The following is a 27,359-nucleotide window of genomic DNA, read 5'->3' on the forward strand; positions in this document are numbered from 1 at the left end:
TCTTCTTTTAAGCCCCTCCAGGGAATTATTCATATAAGATATTGTATGGTTTCATTGTTAGAAGTTCCATTTGGTTCCGTTTTTATATCTCCAATTTCTCTTATCATTGTATTCATGTTTCTCTTTAAATATCTGAGCATATGTATAAACACTATTTTAAAATCTTTGTCTGCTAATCCTATTGTTAGTCATTTCTGGGTGTTTTCTATTTATTGGTTTTTCTGCTATGGTTCACATTTTCCTGCTTCTTTCTATGTATACTAAATTTTTAATGGATTGACATTGCAAATTCTGCACTGGGGAGTGTTGAATTTTGTTGATTCCTTCAAAAGGTGTAAGACTGTTCAGTGAGGCAGTTTGCTTACTTTTGGATCATGTTGAACCTTTCAAGGCTTGTTATTAAATTCATGAGTGTGAGTTTAAGATACTCTTTACTCTGGGCAGTTTAGCCCTACTGCCAAGATGTGACCCTTCTGAGGTCTCTACTGAATGCCCTAAATGTTAACTCTCCATTCTAGCAGCTCAGAACATGAATGTTTCCCAGCCCTTTTGAGCTCAGGTAATTGTTCAGCTTGCCAACTCCCCATTCTTTGCCCAGCCTTATGAGGTTTCAGCAATACACTCAAGGAAACTCCTATGGAGACTTTTGTGGCCATTTCTTTGCATAGCTCCTTCTTCTATGGCTGTCTGCCCTACAAATTCTCGCCCCCTCCATGAACTCCAATCTGCCTCAACTTAGTAACATGACTGTGCTTTGATGGGGATCCCCCTTTCTCTGCATCTTAGCCTGGAAAGTGCCTTTGTTATGAACTGAACTGTCTTCCCCCGAAATTCATATGTTGAAGCCCTAACCCTCAGTGTGACTATACATCAGAGATAGGGCCTTCAGGGAGGTAAAGTTAAACAAATTCATGAATGTAGAGCCCCAATCCTATAGGCTTGGTGTCCTTATAAGAGACAACAGATCTCTCTCTCCACATAGGCAGAGAAGAAAGGTCACGTGAGAACATAGTGAGAAGACAGCTACCTACAAGCCTCACCAGAAACCAACCCTGATAGCACCTTGATTATTTCTTTCTAGTCTCCAGAACTGTGAGAACATAAATTCCTGTTGCTCAAGCCACCCAGTCTGTGGGATTTTGTTATGGCAGCCCGAGCTAAGATAGCCTCCCAAGAGAAAGCCTGAAAGTGGTGGTTGTATATGGTTCATTGCTATTTTCCTTTCTCTTGGGGATCAGAGTCCTGCACTGCCTGGTGTCCAACTTCTGAAAAGTAGTTGTTTCACAAATTTCATCTACTTCTAGTTATCTATTCAGGAAGGTTAGTTAGGTCTCAGTTACTCCATCATGGCCAGAAGCACGAATGCCCTTGCAACATGTTTTTTTATCTTTATGATTTTCAGAAATTTCAAGATGGAGAGGTACAACCCCATCATGAGTGACCCTTGACAAATCTTCAGTCACTGCGCACTATTCTCCAGAAAAAAACAAGTGTATTATGCCATCTTGACTGCTGAGGGAGTGAGGATCCTATATATATCTGGCAGCTCAGTATAGGCCAATCAAGATTTCAGATTTCAGCAAGACAAGACTTTTAGGTCCTACTCATATTTGTAGTGACATGGAGTTCTCATTCAGTCCAAGAAAATGATCAGTTTAATATCCATCATACAACTTTCCTTAGAGTAAGAAAAATTAATCCCCTACAGAAATATCTAGCTGTGTCCTTCCTGAAATCAATATTCACAGGACATACAGAGTACTGCCCCTGGAGACTGAAGCCAAGATTATGTCCTGGACTGGATCACAAAGGGCAAAGATGGATTCGCAAAAAAATATAATAATCACACGCATCCACTAGACACTTTAATTACAGTGAATTTCATGCTCTCAGGGCAAAAAGGGAGGCTCCTTAGTCAATAAGCAGAAAATAGATACAAAGAGAAGTTTAAATGATACCCAAGGGTTAAAAGTTAAGTTGTAAACATGAGACTTTAGATTTAAGAAGGATAATTCTAAGGGAATGTAAATTTTATCATGAACCCAAACCTTAAAGTAAAAGAAAACTCCCAAATATAAAGGGACTATGACCACAGAAGCCGACACTGATTTTTAATTGAATAAATCAGTGTGTGTGTGTGTGTGTGTGTGTGTGTGTGTGTGTGTGTGCACACGCACGTGCGTGTTATCTCCAAAGTCAAAAATATCTGAAGAGATGCTATTAGGATGCCAGAATAATATTTTTGTTAGAACCTCTGCCTCCCCTCCACTCCAGCCCCCCATATCCTCTCTACAGCCAAATCACCTCAAAACCCAGATCGGATCCTACTACTCATCTGCACAAAAACCTTCCTTGGCTATCATCCATAGAATGCAGCCCAATTCCTCAGCTCTCAGTGCCCTCAATCATCTTTCCCCAACCTACCTTTCCAGCCTATTTCCCACACATCACCCACCCCTCTTTCACCCACCCCCTCCCAGACACCTCTCCTCTATGGTCCTTCCCTTACAGGAATTATCACAAAGACCCTGTGTCTCTGTTCTTTTCCATCTCTAAAATGCTGTTTGTTCCTCTGTGCCTTCCCAACCCCCCTCCCCCATTTATCAAAAATTCTACATTCAAGGGCTTAGAGCCAATGCCCCACCCTCTGCTTCTGTAGCCCACTTTGTTAGGCTTCTTTTATGAGGTCTTATTATGTTGTGCTGTGTTTAACTAAACTATAAGCTCCTTGAACGCAGCAATTGTATTAGACGTCTTCACAATTGTTATCCTCCACATTACCTGGCACAAAGACACCCCTCAAAACATGCAGGGCTTTCCTGGTGGCGCAGTGGTTAAGAATTGCCTGCCAATGCAGGGGACATGGGTTCAAGCCCTGGTCCGGGAAGATCCCACATGCCGCAGAGCAACTAAGCCCGTGCGGCACAACTACTGAGCCCGCGAGCCACAACTACTGGAGCCCATGTGCCACAACTACTAAAGCCCGCGCACCTAAAGCCTGTGCTCTGCCACAAGAGAAGCCACTGCAATGAGAAGCCCGTGCACCACAAGGAAGAGCAGCCCCCGCTCGCCACAACTAGAGAAAGCCCACACACACCAATGAAGACCCAACACAGCCATAAATAAACAAACAAAATAATAAATAAATAAATAAATTTTAAAAAACATGCTTGTAAGAAGCTAAATGGAAACATTATTCTGAAGTTGGAATATTCCAAGAACACGACTGACTTTCAAGTTGTGGATCTGCTTGTCCCTCGGTGCAGACTCCAAAGCTATTTTTCCCCCCTCAGTCAGCCTAAGGAAAGGTGGAAGCCTGGAGAATTTAAACACACGTTATTTTAATTGTTGAAGCCAATGCTGGACTCTACCAGTCTGGAATGTTAATCATCTTTTACCATCCAACTCATTAATACAAATGTCTCTAGGGGAAAAATTATTCCTACACCAATGCCACTTTTTTTTAAGTTATTTATTTCAAAGTTGCTTCTGATCATGTAGCTTCACTTTCCCACACAAGTTCCAAGAAAACAGGAACTTCCTGAGAAAACACTGTGAAGCCTCTTCTTTCTGTACCCTTCTGTGCTCTGCTCTGACCCACTACAAACCTCAAGCCCTCAAAGTTCTTCTCTCCTTTCCCTAATCAAAAACAGAAAGGATTTAATAAGAGCCATTTCTCTTTGTTGGCCTGTTATATTTGACAGTCTTTCCAAAAAAATATTTGTCACCTTCAATTTAGCTTTTTATTTCATTATTGGAATGAAAGGCTTCCTCTGTTGAAGTAATTTGAAATTTAAATATGGAAAAACTACTCAGGGGGGCAAAGGAGACCCTTTGAAACTACATCAGGCCTCCTTAATAGCAAATCCTTTCAGGCCTGGCTAGAAAAGAGCCGCCCTCTCCCACCCCCGGAGGCTGATCACTTTTTCCGCCCCCCTTCCCCGCCAGGTCCCAGCTAAAGGCTATGGTTCCCAGGCTCCATTCCAGGACCCTCTCTGCATGAGCATGTGTTGGTCCACTGGTCTCTGTCTCAGTCTTTTTCTTCTCCTTTCCCACCACCCTCCTCCAACTCTCCTAACCCAGGGTTCTCAACTGCTGCCCTACTGACATTTTGGACCAGATTATCCTTTGTTGTAGCAAGCTGTCTTGGACACTGTGGGATGCTTCACAACATCTCTGGCTCTACCAGCTATATGCCAGGAGCAACACACCCCACCCTCCCAGGAGTGACAGTCAAAAATGTCTCATCACCAGGTAGAGAATGGACTTAAGGACACAGGGAGCGAGAAGGGTAAACTGGGAAGAAGTGAGAGAGTAACACTGACATATATACACTACCAAATGTAAAATAGATAGCTAGTGGGAAGCAGCAGCATAGCACAGGGAGATCAGCTCAGTGCTTTGCGACCACCTAGAGGGGTGGGATAGGGAGGGTGAGAGGGAGACACAAGAGGGAGGAGATATGGGGATATACGTATGCATATAGCTAATTCACTTTGTTATACAGCAGAAACTAACACAACACTGTAAAGCAATTATACTCTAATAATGATGTTTTTAAAAAAATAAAATAAAGCAAATAAAACAGAGGCTTAAAAAAAGAAAGTCTCATCACCAGTGTCCACTAGAGAGTAAAACCCCCAGCTGCGAACCACTGCCTTAACCAAATCCATTCATTCATCCATCCATCCACTCATTCATAGGCAACATTTATAAAACCACCATTGTAGCCTTCCTCAAGACTTCCAGAGGCTTATGTTATCAGCATGTCTGTCATTACTTTACTCTGGACAGTATTTAGTTTTTTGGTATTGTAACTCTCTTTAACATTTTAAAACTCACAGTTATGCTTCTCACATTATCTTCCCACATGCATCTTCTGGATACAAATTTCCTGGAACACATCCTCTTCGGTTATTGTAATAATTCTTAAGTGCAAAGCTTTAGTGCAGATTATATATAAACTTTATGTACATTTAAAGGAAATGACTGTAATGTAGATCACTCCACGTTTCCTAAGATGGTGTGTACAAACAAGCACACTCACACACCCACACCAAGAATAATAAGCAATGGAGCAGGGGTTACACACAGTCTCAGGAGGAACGGTTTCCTGGAATATGAATTTTGCTTGAAGATTTAGGGAGTTATTAAGTACAATAAAACAAAATTTTTATGTTAAAAGCAACATGAACAATTTGGAGCGAATTTCTTGCACGAATTTTACAGTAAGTATTTGGCAAAATTGTATCTTGCAAAGGGTCACATCAAGCCGTAGTCCCAGGCAGACCTGTGCTTCAGCACAAACGTTAAGAAGCCCTACTTTAGTGGAACTTGCCTTCTCTTCTTCTGGGGTACCCTGCACTCTGTCGCCTTTTATTTTCAGTTTAGTTGAAGCGAAAAATTCCACACCATAGCTAAAGTAAAAGTAAATAAACAGTTGTGAAGTGAAACTGAGATTAAATTTTTAAGTTTGCTTTGTTACTGGTCTCTTCTCTTCCCACCAGGAGTAATTTCTGACGAAGATCTCTTTGCTTTTCTCCTCCTTCCCCAAGTCCCACCAACAGTATAGGGTTTTGTTTTCCTTTCATTTTAGCATTGCCACAAGCTATAGAAATCAGGGCAAGATACTTAACTCCTAGTCTTTTCTTCAGAATTCTGAAGTAAATCTCAAAAATCTTTTGCAACACCAAATTTCCATAGTTCTGTATAATACAGAATTTTACTAGCAGAATCACACTGATAACTTACCTACTGTTTAAATACATTATATATTTTAATACCTTAAAAATAGTGTCTCATCACGAGAGCCTATTAAAAGATGAAATGCAGCAGCATTTTCTAATACATTAAAAAAATATATTTAGTAGGAAATGTCATCAGTACACTTCCCTGCAAACAGACCTGCTCTTAGCAACTCAAGAATAAACAAGAACGGTAATTGTTTTTTCCTCTAATAAGAGTTGCTAGTACACAAAGTAAATGAGTATAGCCAGTGGCCCCAGGGAGTACTGGTAGCAACCTGCCTGCCAGGTTCTAACACTTTACTAACCAAGCCAAGCGACCCAGTGCTGGCTCCACCCACTCCAGAAAATTTCCAGATAGCTAAGCACTTGGTCTCAGCAGCTTATAACCACAAAGCCATAAACTTGTCTTAAACAGTTATGATCCTGAACAGGAAGGAGGTTGGGTGGAGGGAGTAAAGTCAATAATTAGAGAAAAGGAAGAACTAACATGACAAAATTATTCGTGGATATCAAGTGAGAAACAGAATCCAAAGATACGAATGTAACCCAAGTTACACCAAAGTGCTTTCTAGGACTTTATCAATGTTCTCATTCCTCTCTCCCATCCTCCCCAGCCCCCCACAATCCTCTCCCCAATTATGGTGGAGGCTCATGGAGAAATCAGGCCAACTTTACCTTGGATTTTTCAGTTAAGGGAAAGTAAATCCTTTACTTTTGGGGGGCTTAATTAAGTTCAGATTGGATTTCTCCAGTGATATGAAGAATTTTATTATGGTTACTAAAATAAAACTAAAAGTATGCATTAGTAAGAATTTAAATAATTTGTCTGACGTGAAAATCAAGATCAGTTGTCATTATAAAGATTAATGCAGGCATGTTGCCCACTTTGAGAAAACCTGGCAATTCAAATCAGTTATTTTATACTCAAAGATTTAACATTTCCTTTTAAAATACCCACCCCAAAAGTTTTAACATACTAACCCAACAAAGGATAACAAATACGTTGCACTGATAAAACAGATTAATTGGGACAATTAAGTCCTCAATTTGTTTTCTTGAAAACAATCTCCCTCTCATCTCATTCTGTTTCTTCTTTTAGGTTCTCATTTTACTGAATTTCTTGTTGTTATTAAGTCATTCCATAAATGTGAAGCAAACATGCAAAATTTTCTTCTGTTCCACGAGCTACATTTCCTTCCAGATTGTCCTGAGTCTTTTGTACTCTGACCTATGATGGTACAGGGCTCCTCAGTGTGGACCTCAAACTGACAGCATCAGCATTATCTGGAAGCTGGGCTAAAGTGCAAATTATATGGACCCCTCTCAGACCAAATGAATCAGAATCTCTAGGGATGGGATCCAGTAATTTATCCTAATGATTTTTAGGCACACTAAAGTTTTAAAACCACTACTGTTACACGTTTGCCTAGATATCATGTTGTTTCTTTTTATTTTGCTCATGCTTAACAAAGGCAACAGAAGACATTCTACAAGCCTTGACAAAGAATGGGTGACTTAACACCCTTCCCACTGTACATGAGACCAATTTCTATTTTTCTTCAAGATACAGTTCAGATCTGGGTCTGCTTCTATTTGCTTTTTTAAGCCTAGGGAAAAGGAGCCCGGGATTGTGAAGGAAAAGGCTCAGCTGGATTTAAGAAAAATATCTGAACTTTTGCTTTCTCTTCTGAGATTGTTTAACTGTTTCTATCAGTCAAGAGAAGTCCTAATTTTATTTCTCTCCAGATTTTGGGATGCTAGTATGACTTTCTCAGGGATTCTGGAGGTTGGGGGTAAAGAAGGTCAATAATGTAAACTGTTCTTCTTTGCTCCACCCCAGCACAGAACATACCACAGAACTGTTGAAATTTCAGGTAACACTGAAGCACACGAAACTGGACCATAAGGCTCAAGAAGTAGTTTAAGGTCCCAGAGTGGTAACACTGGGAGGGCCAGACTGGGAGGGGGAGAAGGGGGTGTAGCACTGGTTGGGTTAAGAAACCATTAGAAAACATTACTGATGACAACAATTTTTACAACATAAAATTTCCTAAATACAGTTATCATATAAAGTGCTCTAGCACAGATTCAGTTCCAGAAAGGAGGGGTTCCTTTCATATCAGCTTAATAAAAGTTTATTTTCACAATGCTTTAAAGATAAGCCCCCAGACTTTACAATTCCTCATGTTTCTCTCAAAAAAGATTTTTTTAAGTCTTAGTATGAAATATTAAATCATGCTTTAAAATTCTGTAGGCTATTTCTTTTTAATCTAAATTAGTTAAAATCATGACAATAAAATGCCAACCAATCAAGGTTCCCAGCTAATAACATTCAAAATAAGAATCATCATTAGGATCCTGTTATGTTTTGATAGTGGTAAAGGTTGATCAACTGCTGCCATTGATCTTAGTGCCATAAGTTAATAATGAATTTATATTCTGAAAGCGTATGTGTCTTGCACATTTTGATGCTGAGGTATAAAGCCATGTTTTGCCAACATTTTTTTATTAATCTAACATGTAATCTTCTCCACAATAGCAACTATGGTTAAAAACCCCAATAACATTAGCCAACCTGCTGTCATGTTCTATGGTCTTCTAATTAACAGAGTACATAAACATTTATAAACTACACAACCACACCAATTTGTAAGCAACTATGTAATAAATTTTGAAATGTTAGGAATATAATAAAGCCACATTCTAAATAGCTTTCTAACTTTCCCTTTTTTCATGTTTTTCTTTTTTACATTCACACTTCCCACTAATTTTTTCACTAGACTCTATTAAAGCTTAGATTTAAATATGGCCAAACATAAAATAATATTGAAATGGGTGTGAACAAAATACTTGAGTTTTATCAATGACCAAGCCACTTAAAGCTATTCTCCAAAGGACAAGTTATTCACCCAAGGCAAACATGGAAAAAGTTAGAATTAAATCTTAAATTCTTCATGGTTGGCCTGTCAGATACATGGGAATATCCAAGACAAGTCTGGAAGGTCTAAATGTCAAAAGGTGTAACTGTCACTGGTGGAATGTCTGTCACTGAAGAAAGACCCTACACACACTCAGCAGTGTGTTCAACTTGCAGAAGGAAGTTTGGGCTGGTACAAATCAAGTTAACAAAGTTTTAAGCCCTAGTCAAAGATAAAATGTTATTACACCTGAATAACAATCTCTAAGTAACCTCTAGCTTAAATTGTATTGACTCTTGCCAGGGTACGATCTTAGGTTTACAGTTCTGCAGCCTTAATTAAAAGGATAAGGCGTTTAATCAATTTTCTGCAGTGAATTATTAGGCTAACTTCTTTTCAGCTAGAGACTACAGTATGCTCCACCTTGAGGCTGTCACAATCATGATAATTACCGGACATGCATTTCAACAAATATTCACTGACAAATGAAGTATAAGATTGTGCTAAGTGTTTGGTGGACTCAATATTGAATTATCTCATTACTTTTCCATAAATCCCTTTACTTCCACTAACAAATCCAGACCTACCATTTTTATTCCTACAGGGAAGATGAAGTATGTTATGACTGTTGCTATATGACTATTTCTCTACATTATGGTCCTATTTCTGCTAAATTACTCTTATAGTCTTTATCAATTTAAGCTTTTTAAAAAAAATTACATTTTAGAACTCTGGAAAGATATTAAATTCACTGAATAAAAAACTTTTCAATTTTGTTCCTCAAATATAATAAAATTCTGATATGATGTTAGACAAGTTAAATTATTAGACAAGTGATCTCCATTTACCTAATATTAATGTTGTAAAGAGGTTCAACTAACCTTTCTTTAGTGTGGCAAGTTTCAATCATCCTAAAAATGGTAAATGACCTATTATTTGTGTGTGAATATAAAGTATGTCCTGTAGGAAATTCTCTGTGAGTCAAAAACAAAACTTTGCAGACAACTGTTAAATATAATGTCAATAGGTACGCTGGGCAATAAACTCAAACTTTTTATTTAACTTACATCTGCTTAGTTTTTTATTGAGTTAAGTATAAAGGCCCAGTTAATCAACTCATTAAATTGGTCAAGGCAGGACACTTGAACTACATTAACAGGATTTAAAAAGTGGTTGGTCTTTTAGTAGTTCTCTGGTAATCACACACGCACACACACACATACACAAATTGGTAGAGTACTCTGGATATAGGATTTCCCCCCATAATCTTATATAATGTGCTGTTCACAATCTGCAATATTTTGAAAACTATACAAATTGGACATGACCAAATTAGAGATGTCTGATAAACTCTTATAAAGTATTTGGGAACTTCAGCTCTAGTCCCAAAAGGATCAATTTTAAACTATAAAAAAGGAAAATTCGTATAAAATCACAACAGACTTAACAGACATCTTTGAAAAACAAAATCAAATTGCAACTCAATTTTCTACTTTTTCAAATATGACCGAGAAAAAAGAAGTGCAAGTAGTAATGTCTGCATTTTTTTTTTTAAACTATTAACCAAGTGGACTTGGGGAAGAAAAAAAAAACTATACAGTATTATTGCACTCCACGAATGTGCAGAATTCCAAAATGTGCCAGCACTGAAAAACTGCCTTGCATTGAGGTTTTCCAAGAGGTACAACGAGCCTGCCAAGAAAACATCTGGTCTGTACTAACAGCTTGCTGTCTTCAGTACAGGCCTTCATAATGTCAGTCACGCTGCTCTTGCAAAAATCCCTTAATGTCTGAAAGACACACAGAAAAAAGAATATTTTGTTTCAAAATTCACTCTTGTAAAATCCACTCATTGATCAGAAAAGAACTGAGAACATCTCTGCTAAACAAAATTAACTAACTTACACCTCTCTGTGTTCACCACATTTGCTTATAAATTTTCTATCTTGAGCATGTGAAAAGAATTTGCATAGTTTTAGGAACTAGTTATTTGAAGGTAAGGAGAGGGTATATATGTACAATATATGTATAGTATGTGAATTCTGGCCATTAGAAGTTCACAGTCAAAAAAATGATGTTACAGGCCCAATGATTAAGCCTTAAACATAAAATTAATAGTACAACCTTACTTTATTTTAGCAGATCCAAACTCTCTTGGTCATTTATAAATTTTAATGAAGAAGACAACCATCTGTTAAATCTTAAGTTGGAAACTCAATTGACAATATATGCAATATCTATTATTATATATATCTATATCTATTATGCTAATATATGAAATATCTTGCTGATTCATGACAATTAACTGATACCTATACATAGTTACTGTATTTTTAAACTACTTACAAAAGAGTTTTCAGTGCTGATAGGTGGGGCTATGATCGATGGTGTGGGATTGAATCCATATGCACATTGAGCTTCATTTCATTGTCAAGAATTTGAACAAGCTGTTGCATGGATGGAAGGTGACCAGATTCCAGCTTAGACCACACAGGTACATCTATAAAACAAATGGTACCACCCCTTCCAAATTAAAGATGATTCTATAATAGACATTCATTCTATAAATATGTATTGTCTATGCACACAGCTGGAGATAGAATTCAGCTTCTTGCTTTCATGGAGTTTATATTCTAGTAGGGGAAATATAAAAAGAACTATACAAATAGCTACAAAATCACATTTGTATAGTAAAAATTAAAACTAGAAGATGCTATGAGAGGGACATATGAGAGGCTGGGAAGGAGCCTTTGTACTTACTATTATTAAAAGAGAGAGATTATTAAACGTGAAAGCTGAAATATAGAAGAGTGGTACAAGGGAGACTGGAAAGGTTGGCAGGGATTAGATCAGGGATCAAGAAACTATAAAGTAAGCATTTTCAGCTCAAGAAGATGTATAGTCTGTCCCAGCTACTTAACATTCATTGTAGCCTGAAAGCAGTAACAGGCAATAGATAGATGAATGGGCATGGCTGTGTTCCAATAAAACTTTATTCACCAATCAGGTAGCAGAGGACATGGTTCACAGGGTTATGGTTTGCCCACGCCTAGGCTACATCATTCAGGGCCTTTTGTCCATGTTAAATGTTCTGGTCTTTATCTTGAGAACAAAATAAAGCCATTTAATAAATTTGAGGGAGTGAAGCAACAAGATGAAATGTGCATTAAAAAAATTTTCTTTTAAATGACTCAAGTGTTGGAGCAGGTGTCAGCAAATTTTTCTGTAAGAAGCCAGATAGTATATATTTTAGGCTTTACATACCAAGAAGCAAAATCAAGGATACCATATAGGTACTTATAAAACCAGGGAGATATACTTCCACAAATTTTTCAATGATGAAACTCAAAACTCTAGGTATGAATACTGAAGTCTGAATGCCATATAATTTCCACATCACAAAGTATTTTTGATTTTTTTAACCATTAAAAAATATAAGAGGGAATTTCCTGGCAGTCCAGTGGTTAGGACTTGGTGCTTTCACTGCTGGAGCCCAGGTTCAATCCCTGGTCTGGGAACTAAGATCCAGAAAGCTGCGTGGCTTGGCCAAAAAAAAAAAAAAAGGTAAGAGCCAACCAGCAACATGGATGTACCTAGAGATTATCGTACTAAGTGAAGTAAGCCAGACAGAGAAAGACAAATATCATATGATATCGCTTATATGTGGAATCTTAAAAAAAAAAAAAAGACACAAATGAACTTATTTCCAAAACAGAAAGAGACTCACAGACACAGAAAACAAACTTATGGTTACCAAAGGGGAAAGGGGGTGGGAAGAAGAATAAATTAGGAGGCTGGGATTAACATATACATACTGCTTTCTATAAAATAAATAACCAACAAGGACCTACTATACAGCACAGGGAACTATACTCAATATTATGTAATAACCTATAAGGGAAAAGGACCTGAAAAGAATCTGAATCACTGTGCTGTATACCTGAAACCTACATGATATTATAAATAAACTATACCTGAATTAAAAAAATTTTAATATAAAGAAATTTTAAAATTGTAAGCCATTGTTAGCTCATAGGCCATATGTGCCAACCTCTGGTTTAGAGAATATGTTAGAGGGTAGCAAGATAACTGTGGCTTGGATTAGGGTGGTTAGCAATGAAGATAAATAGAAGCAGATTTTTGAAAACTGTAAAAAGTAGAATTGAGAAAAATTGGTAATCCATTAGATATGGAGAGTAAGGGAGAAACCTAGGATGTTATCCTAGGTTTCTGACATGGGCAACTGGGTAGAATGATAATGGTGCCCTTAAATAAGTGAGAAATGTCAGGGAAGGAGCAAACTGGAGTATAAAAGAATTGCAGGAAGCTCAAGTAATCAACAGTTTGGGAGTAGGTAATGTTCAGGATTCCTGGCTATAACACCTAGAAGAGCGGTCTAGAGCTCTCCAGAGCTATACATTTAAGGGTCATCATATAGATGTTATTCTAAAGCCATGGGAGTAGGTGAGGACCATGTAAAGAGATAATTTAGCATATTATGAAAAATGGAAAAGCCTCACTTATTATAAATCATTTAACATTTATCACAGAATGCAAACTATTCAGAACCTACCATTCAAAGTTATCTCAAATGCACCTGTTGACATACACTGGTTCTCAATCATGTTGCTCAAGAAAAAGACCATCATACATGCATAGACCTAAAAGAAAATACAATTAAGTACAATAGGTAAAGTCATTTTCAAATCAAAACAACATGACAAATTAAGTAAGCTTTTAAATAGTCTCATTTTTATTTGGTAATTGCTCTTTTTAAATCTACTTTAAGTTTCTATACAAATTATTACTGCTACTCCATATATTCAGATAGTGTACACAGAAAATTGCGACATTAATCCACAGCTCTATACATTCTGAACAAATTACATATGTTATTCCTAATGTAAAGATAAAATCTCTAGAAATCTCATAATTACCTTAATAAGTTAAACAAAAGAATACCAGCATAAGAAGGGTTCATTTTAGAATTTTTATAATATAATGTATGAACTCACAAGAGACTAGTGATGCAATAATCAGCAACTCCATATATTCAACACAACCTGTCCGTGTTCCAAACAAATCATTTTAAGTCTAACTAAAAAAAAGTAGGTTAGAAAGCACTAGCATATTAAGTTACATTCATTCACCTTTTGAAGGCAAATCTATACTGTCCCAAAAGATCAGAGGCTCCTATTGAACAGAAAAGTTTCAATTTAACAAAATCACCTGATTAAAAGCAGGATGTAGTGAGGATGTCAATTCACAGCCAGCTTTTTCAGAAAAATAAATCAAAATGCCTATAGCAGATGAGAAGGAGATTTCCCCTAACCCCACTTGAGCTAGGTGGGCTTCGATTTCATAGAAGTTATCCTAGCATTTGGGCACAAAGTCTACTTTCATGAGAACAATACACAAGTAAGTGTCACGAAAGCTACAGCCTTCAAGTATCCTCTTCATTGTCAGTAGATTGACAATGTTATAAGTCTAAAGAAGTAAAATGCACTAAAGACAATTTAGAATCAACAGAATTAACAAATATAGCACAAAACATTATCAGTAAGTACTTAATTTCTAATTCTTAATCCTATGTAAATCAATATTTTGTTAATAACAGAGTAGAGACACATCTCAATTAGAGGTAGCACCTGCGGATGTTTATGTTAAGAAGCCTTGCCTGTGACTGGAAATAAGTGATTCCCTAAGAAAAAGAAGTACAGCTATGTTAGGACTTGGCTAAAGGTAGTCTCGGCCTAGAGCTAAAGGATAAGACCAGACAGAGGACTCCAAAAGAGAATACTTATTATAAGGAAACCTAAGCAATCTCATTCAAGAGAGAAATTATTCCCATTTCTCACAGTAGAAAGGTAGACCCTCCAGAAAATATTTTAAGTAAAACAGATGAGAGATCTGGAAAGAGTGTACGCTGCAGCAAGACCCTACAAAGAATAAAAGAAACAGCACAAGATTCTTATGTACATTTATATTGATTGTTTCAGGTAATCTGCTTTAGATTACCCATGAACAGAAAAGTCAAAGAACAAATAATAGAAACAGAGAATTTTGATAAGAATAAATTGGTGGAAATCCCATTTTTAACATGAATAAACCTATTACCCATATTAGGTGGTATAAAAGGCCTACATTATGTATATATTCTGTTTTACTATATGATTTGGCCCAACTTATATAATCAAAATCAGGTATTAAATTACTTTGTGCCCAGATTCTACTAAAGTAACACCTCTCTATCCTTCAAATAATAAAAAGGTTAAGACCTAATCATTCTTAATGTATAAATATGGAGACTAAGGCTAAAGGACGTTAAGTGCTTTGCCCAGAAATAAAAAGTGGTTTAAGTTGAAATACCACATGTAAATAGCAAAAAGTACTTAAAAAAAAAAAAAAAGAAAAAGGAAAATCCATTAAAATGTCTCACTGACAACTAAGAACCTACAGCTACCAAAGCTATTACATTACATACCTTGTTTTCTTGGCCCCACTGCCAGATGCTAGGCGCTTGCATGCCAAAGAAAGCAAAAGGATCCTTGCCAACAATTATTAAGCCTATTAACACTAGCTTGAAGACTGACAGGAAAGATGCTATGTGTCTATTAAAAGAAAAGAAGGAAATTCATCAGAAGCTGCAATTTCTCATCTACTTCAAAATTTCTTTAACTCAAGTCTATGTGTATAGACATTGTCTAAACACCAAATCTAAAAATTGCCAATTACACTAGGAAAAAACTAGTAACTGAATTTTATTGTGCAGTTTTAAAACAAAAATGTTTAACATCTTTTGAATCAATCAAAAATTAATTTATAAAACTATAGAGCATTGGCCTTTAAAAATACTATTTTAACAGTACAGAATTTTGTACCACTGACTTTCTATAAAAATGTAGGAGTTCTTGATCTATGGCCACAATAAAAATTACATAAGAAAACACATCTTTAGAAGGGTTGCCATCTCTGAAATGATCTTCCTCTATTCCTTGTTACAGAAAAATTCTTCCATATTTGGATCAAATAAACTTGCTATTTATAAAACTGTTCTCTATAAATTACAACCAACTAAGAAATTATAATAACCAAGGAAAGTTAATTGAACCAATTCACAAAAGTTTATTTACAAATGTGAAAGAATTCACTTAAAAATTCCTTTATAAACTACAGAAACTTACTTACCTATATATTGGTTGAGGGAGGTAATTCTCTCCTTCAATGCGGATGTCTGGGTACCGCTGGCTAATAACCCGCATGTACTCCTCAAACACCCGCCTATAACCTCAGGAAACACTGCAGAAAAATGAAAGTGCTTCCATTAAGTGGTTTAGAATATGACTAGATTTATTTTGTAGTTATACAAAGCCTAAAAATTATTACCAAGATTAAAAATGTTTCTCAAGAACAATCACAAACTAATAATGATTGATGCTGGATATACGAACTTTTTTCATAAATTTCACATATTTAAGTGATCTTCCCTTCAAGTAAATCCTTCTACTAGAACATTAAACTTTATAGACTTGGGTTACTGTTGGAGAGAAGCAAATACCTATTCAGAGAATTCACCATATTCTGAGCTCTCAAATCATTTTGCCTTTTTTTCTGTTTTTGTTGTTGGTATCAACAACTGTATAAACAATGAAATGAAAACATCTCTTATTTATCTGAAATAGGGACTTTCAAAATCTGGGCACAGGAAGCTTAAAAAAATACCAAGGCATGAGACATGACACCCTGTTTCTTATTCCCACTCTACCCTTAACTAGGCAAACATGCCTGCTCAATCACAATAAAAGAAACTTTAAAAATTCTTAGACTCTTTCTGACTCTAAGATTTGATTCTATTTTGCAACGGAAAACAAAGATTGGGAAGATACTTTTCAGCAATATTACAGTAATCCATGTCATTACTCCAGAAATTAAGTCAATAGCATCCCATCACCTTCATTAAAATCTCCGAATAACTAGGCTGTGGATATATGATATTTGTTGCCCCAGCAAGAAAAGGGAGAAATGCCACCAGAATGAATATACAGGGGGAAAAAAGTACACTGAAAACTTTAATAAGACATTGATGAAAGAAACTGAAGACACAAATAAATGAAAACATATCTCATGTTCGTGGATCAGAAGAATTTATATTTTTAAAATGTCCATGCTACCCAAAGCAATTTACAGATTCAATGCGATCCATATCAAAATTGCAATGGCATTATTCACAGAAATACAACAAACAATCCTAAAATGTGTATAAAACCAGAAAAGACGCCAAACAGCCAAAGCAATCTTGAGAAAGAAGAACAAAGCTGGAGGCACCATGCTTCCTTATTTCAAACTATATTACAAAGCTACAGTAATCAAAACAGTATGTATGGTAGTTGCATAAAGACAGACACACAGATCAATTAGACAGAAACCAGAATTAAACCCACACATACATGGTCAATTAGTTTTTAACAAAGAAGCCAAGAATATACAATGGGAAAAGGATAGTGTCTTTAATAAATGGTGTTGGGAAAAGTGGACAGGCAAAGAATGAAACTGGACCACTATCTTATACCATACACAAAAATCAACCCAAAACAGATTGAAGAGTTGAACAGAAGACCTGAAACCATAAAACTCCTAGAAGAAAACATAGGGAGTAAGCTCCTTGACATTGGTCCTGACAATGATTTTTTTTTGGACTTGACACCAAAAGCAAAGGCATCAAAAGCAAAAATAAACAAGTGGGACTATGACAAACTAAAAAGCTTCTGCACATCAAAGGAAACCATCAACAAAATGAAAGGAAGGGCAACCTACACAATGGGAGAAAATACTTGCAAATATAACCTCTGATAAGGGATTACTATCTAAAATATATAAGAAACCCATACAACTCAATAGCCAAAAAATTAATAAGCTAATTTAAAAAAAATGGAAAAAGGGGGGAATTCCCTGGCGGTGCAGTGGTTAGGACTCGGTGCTTTCAACTGCAGGGGCCTGGGTTCAATCCCCAGTTGGGGAACTAAGATCCTGCAAGCTGGGTGCATCCAAAAAAAAAAAAGGCAAGGGAAGCTGAATAGACATTTTCACAAAGATGACATACAAATGGCCAACAGGTAGATGAAAAGGTGCTCAACATCCCTAATCAACAGGGAAATGCAAATCAAAACCACAATGAGTTATCATCTCATACCTGTTACAATGTCTATCATCAAAAACACAATATAGGGGCTTCCCTGGTTGCACAGTGGTTGAGAATCTGCCTGCCAATGCAGCGGACACGGGTTCGAGCCCTGGTCTGGGAGGATCCCACATGCCGTGAAGCAACTAGGCCTGTGAGCCACAACTACTGAGCCTGCGCGTCTAGAGCTTGTGCTCTGCAACAAGAGAGGCCGCGACAGTGAGAGGCCCGTGCACCGCAATGAAGAGTGGACCCCGCTCGCTGCAATTAGAGAAAGCCCGCGCACAGAAACGAAGACCCAACACAGCCAAAAATAAATAAATAAATTTAAAAAATAAAAAAAAAGTAGATCTCTAAATACACATAACAAGCTGTAGTTAGTAAACTGAAACACCATAAAATAAAATGATTGATTAAAAAAAAAAACAAAACACAATATAAAGCAATGAAGGTACCACTTGGTAGGAGGGAGCAGAATCAGTAATTGACAGGGTGAAACCCAAGATGCCAACTTTGTCAATCATACAATCATCAAGGAAAAAAATACCACAATCATCAAGGAAAAAAATATCGACCACCACCGCGACCAACTCAAGGGATCAGCAACAAGTTCATATCTGATAGGGAGAACCAGTCCAAATATTAGTAGGTCTCAATGTAAGAAAACTCACTTTTCAAAAAAAAAAGAGAGAGAAATTCATCACTCTTTTTTTACAAGTAATACTTCTTTTACATTTAGAATGAAAATTTCACAAAAGATTAAGTCCCTAAAAAGTATGAAATTTTTGCAAAGGGAGACAAGTCTCTATTAACTAAATACTTAAGAACTTAATCTCCAGACACCTTATCTTTCCTAAACATTCACCTTATCCAATATTTTATTTTTTTTTAAATTTATTTTATTTTATTTATTTATTTTTGGCTGCTTTGGGTCCTCGTTGCTGCACGCGGGCTTTCTCTAGTTGGGGCGAGCGGGGGCTACTCTTCGTTGCGGTGCACGGGCTTCTCATTGCGGTGGCTTCTCTTGTTGTGGAGCACGGGCTCTAGGCACACGGGCTCAGTAGTTGTGGTGCACAGGCTTAGTTGCTCCACGGCATGTGGGATCTTCCTGGACCAGGGCTCAAACCCGTGTCCCCTGCACTGGCAGGCGGATTCTTAACCACTGCACCACCAGGGAAGTCCTAGCCAATATTTTATTATTACTGTTGTCAGATTCACAACTGCTTTCAATATAAGAAATTTTTAATGTTCTTTTGTTTTGAAGATACTACCAAAAAAAATGTAAAGCACTTATATGCCTAACTACCTTGAAACCAAGAAATGCCACCTGATTTCAATGCCTAAGTTTGCATCAGTGTTTACAATGGAGTTGATGATCTAAAATGATAGTATCTAACTTTTAATGCATTATTTGAGAGCTGGAGACTTACTTGAGTTGAAATTTCCTTGAGTTGAAATTTCTTTTTATAGATGAAGGGGAAAAAATTGAAACCCAGAGAGATCAAGTGACTTTACATATGGTCCCTGCCCTTAGTCAGGGCTGAGACCAGAACACAGACTTTGTGATTTGAGATCCTAGGCCCTTTCCATTAAACCTCAATAAAAGTTAGATGATGTAAGAGCTAACCTTCCCTGTGTTCACAAAGCCACAATCAAGTACCCATAAAGTAGCAGGTATCTCTTGAGGTTCTTCCATGATGAAGATATAGATTCTCCCTCTGGGTGAACTGAGCCTGTGGGCCCCAACAGTCCTCATATTTGCTCTGGGAGTTCCAACCCTTCGTAAAGGAAAGTATGTCTATATGCAGGCAACACTATAGGTCAGAGTCCTCCTAGTCACCCAGTTTTCTGGCTATTATGCTCAAAAGCCCAACTCTATCCTTGGTTCTTCAGGTCTCAACTCTTCAGTTAAGTCACAAATCTTTGTATCAAACTTCAAATAGAATCAACCTATAATCTTGAAATATAAAAAGGACTTTAAACCTGTAACTTTCTTCAAATTTCCAGTTATAAAATGATAAAGTCGTGGGGATGTATAATGTACAGCATGGTGACTGTAATTAATAATACTGTATTTCATATTTGAAAGTAGCTAGGAGAGATCTTGAAAGTTGTCATCACAAGAAAAAAAGTAATGTAACTACGTATGGTGACGGACGTTAACTGGACTTATCGTAGTGATCGTTTTGCAGTATATACAAATATCAAGTCACTACATTGTACACCTGAAACTAATGTGTTATACCTCAAAACAAAAAAAAAACTGTACATTTCTTATTTCTGAAGAATGACGTAGTTTACAAGACTGACACAACCTATTTTTAGGCAAGTTTACTTATGCATTAGTAAACTTTCCTCCCTGTATTTGCTTTGAGACTTGTGAAGAAAACACAAGTAACTTTTTCCCTATGTAATAATTTTCCCCAAACGTTCAAATTGTTTTGAAATAGCCATCTCTACTGCTGACAGATGTTTTCCAAAATAAAGCACACCTACTGTTTATCAAGGTGGGCAAAATGTTAAATTAAAGGCACAAATGGTAAGGAGCCAGTAATCATTCCACCTCTACCACCACACCCAGCTCTTTCAACTTTTCACTTTCTGGGTCAGTGAGTAAAGCTATATAACTCATAGTATACTTTCAACGAATAAATATGTGAACATGCTAAAAATATGTTGTAGCTGCTGCCTACTTCTTCTGCCCCTGGACCAAAGGCCCTTAAGAAGTAAATTAAACTGTGAAAAGAAATCTTAATTTAAGTCCTAATCACTTTGCAAATCTCCTTCTTGCAATACAAAAATATCTTACTATATGGAGTCAACTTTTGCAGTTGTTCAATTTAAAATATTTTACACAACACTTTTCTAAGATTAATTTTCTAAAAGAAAGAACTTGCATACAAATTAGATCACCTTTCTGTAATGAATAGAAAGGAAATTTAGGCAACTTGTCCATGCTATTTCAAATAGATTCTGTGCTTTTTTAAGTCCATCAAGTTTCAGTCTCCTAATTCATGGTGCCAACCATCCCACTTTTCCTTTTCTATACTAACATCTGCCCCTAATTGTAGTCAAATGCCTACTTATATCAACTTGAGTCTGTCACAAACCCCAACCTCTCCTATCTCCTTACTAAAGGAAAATGGGGCAAAATCTCAGATATTTACTGTTATGAATTAAATACTTGTGATTTCTATTTTTCACATCTCTTGAACTCACCTTTCCCTTTTATTTACAATAACCTCCCCTGCAATTATCCTCCCACCCACACATAGGATTGGATCCTGTTTATACAATAAGACCCAACCCCTTGCCAATATCTAATGTTCCAGAAATGCAAACCTGTCACGGAAGACTTGAGTTTCCTCCCTAAAAATGAAGAACTGGGATTTAAAAAAGTAACTATCTCCAGACAGGTGAACATTTAATCAGAGCTGCTGTAGGTAGAGGAGAGTGGTAATCTTTCAAAAGTACTGAGGAGGACTTCCCTGGTGGCACAGTGGTTGAGAACCCGCCTGCCAATGCAGGGGACACAGGTTCGATCCCTGGCCTGGGAAGATCCTACATGCCGCAGAGCAACTAAGCCCATGTACCACAACTACTGAGCCCATGAGTTGCAACTACTGAGCCCACGTGCTCTACAGCCCATGTGCCACAACAAGAGAAGCCACTGCAATGAGAAGCCCACAAACCTCAACGAAGAATAGCCCCTGTGTGCCACAACTAGAGAGAGCCCGTGTGCAGCAATGAAGACCCAGTGCAGCCATAAATAAATAAATAAATAAATTTTTTAAATAGTAGGAAAGGGAAAAAAAAGACTGAGGAGAGGAGATAAATCAATCTTCAAAGAGAAAAAGAAAAACGAAATATATTTTACTGAGAGGAATACAGATGTGAGCCAGAGCAAGAGTGTATGAAGTCCTCTCAGACCTTTCAGTTTTCTATTTCAGACCATCTTCAGGCACTGCTGCATTCCTGCCTTTGGATTCTATACTATTCTTTTAGTAGTTTTAAACAGATTTCCAAATGTGTTGTATAAAGCAGTTCAAAACTGGTTTCTCTACTTGCATTCTAAGAATTTCAACTAATGTTTCTCCCATGCTGTATGCAGAAAATCAGGAAGGTATTTTTACCATGCCTTCTAACTGTCAACAGCATTGACCAGTCAGACAGTTCACTGATCACTGAAAACTGGGTTTTTAGATGTAATCTTTATTTCTCCTTGCTCTGTTTAGTAGAAGCAGTAATAGACATTTGTCTGGTGCATTACCTGCTCTAAGTGTTTAAAGCAATGAAATCTGAACAAGGGGCTCTATAAACCATACAAGAAACAAGATATTCAGGGGTGAAGACTAACCTGATAAATGCTTTTCTAAAAAATTACAAACAAGAGTGCTCACACAATGTTCACATCAGCACTATTTACAACAGCCAAGGCATGGAAGCAACCTAAATGTTCATCAACAGATGAATGGATAAAGAAGATGTGGTACAGATATACAGTGGAATATTACTCAGCCATAGAAAAGAATGAAATAATGCCATTTGCAGCAACATGGATGGACCTAGAGATTATCATACTAAGTGAATAAAGACAAAGACAAATAGCATATATCACTTATATGTGGAATCTAAAAAAGATACAAACGAACTTATGTACAAAACAGAAACAGACCCACAGACATAGAAAACAAACTTATGGTTACCGCAGGGGTGGGGGGAGGGATAAATTAGGAATTTGGATTAACAAATACCCACTACTATATATAAAATAGATAAAAGACAAGGACCTATTGTATAGCACAGGGAACTATATTATCTTGTAATAACCTATAATGGAAAAGAATCTGAAAAACTAATTGAATCACTTTGCTGTACACCTGAAACACTGTAAATCAACTATACTACACTTCAATTAAAAAAAAAAGCACTCATGCACTTTGAATGAAGATCAAAATGTAGATCAGAACTTGCTCAGCGTTTTGTTTTGTTTTGTTTTAATTGGGGTATAGTTGCTTTACAATGTTATGTTAGTTTCTGCTGTACAAGGAAGTGAATCAGCTATATGTATACATATATCCCCTCCCTCTTGGACCTCCCTCCCGCCCCCCCTCCTACCCGCCATTCTACGCATCTAGGTCATCACAGAGCACCAAGCTGAGCTCCCTGCGCTTATATAGCAGGTTCCCACTAGCTATGTTTTACACATGGTAGTGTATATATGTCAATCCCAATCTCCCACTTCATTCTCCCCCTCCCCCTTGTCCACACGTTTGTTCTCTACATCTGTCGCTATTCCTGCCCTGCAAATAGGTTCATCTGTACTGCTTTTTAAAGTTCCATATATATGCATTAGCATACGGTATTTGTTTTTCTCTTTCTGACTTACTTCACTCTGTATCACAGACCCTAGCGTTTTTAAAAGTTGAAAATCAGCACTAGACAGGTATGAGCTTATCAGGTTTAAGAACTGTCTTATATGAAATCAAGTGATTTCCCTTCCAGCTGCCTCACTCTAGGAGCACCGCAGTGGCCACCACAGTAAAAACGCATATGAATACAAAATATGCCTAACATGGCTTCTAAGATTCCAGGCTTCCTGGGACTTCCCTGGCGGTCCAGTGGTTAAGACTCTGCATTACCACTGCAGGGAGCTCGGTTCGATCCCTGGTCAGGGAACTAAGATCCCACATACCATGTGGTACGGCCAAAATTAAAAAAAAAAAAAAAAAAAAAAAAATTTCAGGCTTCCTTAGAGTTTTTTCCAAAGATTTGATAAACCTAAAATTCAATTAATGATCTGTTTTTATTCTCTTCCTTCTTTGTGTCTTATTCTTGAGGTCACTAGTTTCTAGTCTTCCCATACCTTTGGCATAACATTTCAGGAAATCTTTTGCCGCAGACTATTCCACAAAGAATTTATAAATTGTGTAAATTCCTCAGCTCTTTGTGGGGAAGGAATTTTATCTCTTTACTCTGGAAAGCACTTCTCATTAACAGATTTATAAGGTATGGCAGCCACTCAGTAAAAGTGACTTGATAAAAAAAAGCATTCAATAAATGGTGACTTACCTGCATTTTGCAGGAATTTTTGTCTCATCTTAAAATATTTCATATATGACTTGATGCTTCTGTTAGAGGAAACACTGACTGAAACCGCCCGCCCTGGCCAGGCAAAGACAGTAACAATGTGCATGAGTTATTTTACAACAGGAGATCCTGGTAAGGAACACGGAACTAACAAGCCACCACCAAAGGGAAGAACTCGGGAAAGGCCAAAATAGAGAGGAGACGCCACATGTCCACATGTTGTTTGGGACGCCAACCTCCCTGAATGCTCCTCGCTGGAATCCATCTTGGCTGAGCAGTTGCGCGCGCCACCAGGAAGGACCCTGAGTCTGAATGATTGGCCAGAGACAAGCCGGAAACTAACCCCATCACCATAAAACCCGAGACTGCGAGCCACATGGCAGAGCAGTCCTCCTGGATTCCCTTACCCTCCTGTTCTACGCCCAGGCGCCCCTTCCCAATAAAGTCTCTTGCTTTGTCAGCACGCGTGTCTCCTCGGACAATTCATTTCCAAGTGTTAGACAAGAGCCCACTCTCGGGAAGGGGTCCCCCTTCCTACAACACTTTTATTCTTTTCAATACATTTTTAAAAATTGAGATATAATTCACACACCATAAAATTCATCCTCGGTGCATTTTTATAAGTTGTTAGAGAGACCAATAAAAAAATATATATATTGTGTTCTATGCTAATTCAATGGCAAAACTAGATATGTCTCTTGCCTGCTTTACGGCTTTCCTGTTTGTCTTATACTTTTACCTGTTGGTTGTAAACTGACTTCAGACATTAGAATAAACTCGATTAAAAAACCCAGGGATTCAAGAAAGAAAACCACCAACAGGATAAGCAGTAAGAGTGTGTTGGCGAATAAGAGCAGCAGGAAGATGACTGACAATAACACAACGAATTCTGGAAGTTTAGCCCCATCAGCAGAGACGGAGGCCAGGTCAAGAAGGTTACTGAGTGAAGAGTATGTCCAAAACTGAAGTTTTACATGTATCACATTCTATGCCTAAAAGCTAGCAAACTGAAGCAGAGGTCAACCAAGTAGAAATCCACCTGAAAAGAACAGTATCAGAGAACATCGAACTATACTCCAGTTAGGAATTTTTAAAGGGAAGTGAGGGGGGAGAAGATAGGTTATGTCAGAACCAAACACAGTGGACTACCACGAGATTGTACTCACTTTTTCAATAAATATTGCCTGATGACAGGTACTGTTTTAGGCTCCAAAGATATAACGGCAGCAAGCAAAACAGACAAAAATCTATGCCTTTCTGATGCTGGCAACATTCTAATGAAGAAGAGAGAGTAAGCTGTAACAGTCTAATGGAGAAGATACAGTTCACAAACTGATAATATCTGAAGCTGTTTCCCTTGCCTTGAGAAACAGGAACGAAAAAACAAAACACCCGAAGGACTATGAAAAAAATGTCACAAATTGAAACAGCAAAAACAGCGAACAAAAGATTCAAAATAAGAGCCGACATCCAACAATATTCTGCAAGAAGCAGAAGAAAAGGATGATAAAAGAGATAAGGAAGGACTGTAAGAAACCTCAAAACCAAAAGCAGAATTTAAAAAAATATTTTAAGGCCCTGAAAAGGAAAACTGATGGGTGGAAAACTGAATCAGTGTTAGAAGATGAGTAACAAAAAGTACAGAAGATCTGAATAGTATCATCAATAAATGGAATTCACAGATACATCAGTTTTTTTCCTATAGAAAACACCCTGAGAGACCACAGAATATTTACAATAATTGACCATCTATGTTAGGTCACAAAGAAAGCCTAATAAGGTAGGTGGATGAAGAATGTCACCAGCTATCTCAGTAAACAAAGGATGTTGCAACCATCAAGCCATCAGCCACTGCAGACACCCCCAGCTGTGCACCCTGAGGAGATTCAGGATGGAAAAAAACAGGATACTGGACCTAGACAGTTAAGGTACATATCAAAGGAATTTCAGTAAGCCCAGACTCTTGCATCTTTCCATACACAGAAAAGCACTAAATTCATTACCTTGAGATGTCTGGTTTTCTTTAATTAACAGTAATCTTTTGATGTTACGTTAACCTGGAGTTTTTTTTTAAAACTCCTATATATTCTGGCTCCTCCCTTACTTCTTCAGAACAGTTCCTCAGAGTTGAGAGGCTGTCTCCTGGGCCTAAGTCCTCAGTATGTCCGCAGAATAAAACATAATAGCAAATGTCACATTCTCTAATTACAGTGCAATAAACTAAAGAATCTTTAAAACCCAACCCACTTTAAGATCTTCTGGTAGGAGTATTAACTAGTTTAATTATGTCAAAATTTTAAATGTGATACACATTAACGTAATCATAATATTTTACTTCTATGGATTTAGTTTATGGAAATAATTGGACAAGCACACATGATATCTGAGGATAGTCATCTTAACAAAGTAATTTTATGAAAAATAAGGACCAACATAAACGTTAAAAAAACAGATTCAGTGGCTTAAATAAATTAAAGAATACCCATCTTATGGAGTACTATGCCTGTTGATACAGAACAGTATCTGCTGATATGAAAAGATAAGTGATGAGGCGAAGGCAAATTTCAAAAAAAGCATACAACTATAAACTCATTAATATAAAATTATATAATATAGCATGTTTCTGCGTGAAGAGGCGGCTTGAAGGAGGTTCTTCAAAATGTTATTAAAGAGTTACAAGGATATTTCACTTTCTTCCATATACTTTTTTAAAAATTATTTTTACAGTTAACATGTTATTTTCACAGTGAAACCGCGAAGTATCCTGTGGGGCTCCAGGGCATGGAAGCCTTTTTGTCCCCCATTTCTTATAGGCAAGACTCCAGCCTCCATTAACAGTTGCTAATCAAGGGAGGAGCAGCCAAGAAACCACAGGAGGGAAGATTTAAGGGACCAGAGAAGCTCATCAAGATTAAGAGACCCTGCACACACCCTAATCTTGTCAGCAACCCCACCCTTGAACTACTGCGGTAAGACTCCTCCTCAAATCCTCCTGGGTTGAGACACATAGCTTTTCAAAGGCAGGAGCCCACTGTGTTCCCCTTTGCCTGGCAAAGCAATAAAGCTATCCTTTTCTACTTCACCCAAAACTTTGTTTCCGAGATTCGATTCCTCACCAGTGTACAGAGAAGCTGAGCTTTCGGCATCAACAGCCAGAGGGCTATTTTCATTTTTTTAAGCTGAAAGTCAGTAAGTAAAGCTTTCAAAGGTTTATTTACTGCAGGTCTTATTACAACATTACAAATCATAAATTACGATAATGAGCACTTGATAAATGGTAGTAGCAGGTACACTGTGCTAGGTGTTTTTAACTGATTAGCTGACTCCAGCTCTCATTTCCTGTCTCCTCCTCCCCCTCTATGCTGAGTCAGGCTTCATTTGCATGTGTTCTTCCTTTAGCTAGTAAAGCTCATTCTCCGTATCTCC

The 27,359-nt window shown here is 37.3% G+C and overlaps 1 protein-coding gene across 1 annotated transcript in view; it reads right to left on the reverse strand.

Moving 5' to 3' along the window:
* Positions 1–7,653: 7,653 nt before the first annotated feature.
* Positions 7,654–27,359, reverse strand: part of SELENOT (selenoprotein T) — a 28,031-nt gene continuing 8,325 nt past the window's right edge. The window contains exons 2-6 of the mRNA XM_082394508.1: positions 15,854–15,964; positions 15,150–15,276; positions 13,239–13,326; positions 11,012–11,165; positions 7,654–10,455 (exon numbers count right to left, since the gene is read on the reverse strand). Of these exons, the coding sequence (XP_082250634.1) occupies positions 11,041–11,165; positions 13,239–13,326; positions 15,150–15,276; positions 15,854–15,964 (451 nt within the window). The 3' untranslated portion in view covers positions 7,654–10,455; positions 11,012–11,040. The remainder of the gene's footprint in view (positions 10,456–11,011; positions 11,166–13,238; positions 13,327–15,149; positions 15,277–15,853; positions 15,965–27,359) is intronic.

Source organism: Balaenoptera borealis (assembly GCF_965194805.1).
Source record: "Balaenoptera borealis genome assembly, chromosome: 5".
Lineage (NCBI taxonomy): Eukaryota > Metazoa > Chordata > Mammalia > Artiodactyla > Balaenopteridae > Balaenoptera > Balaenoptera borealis.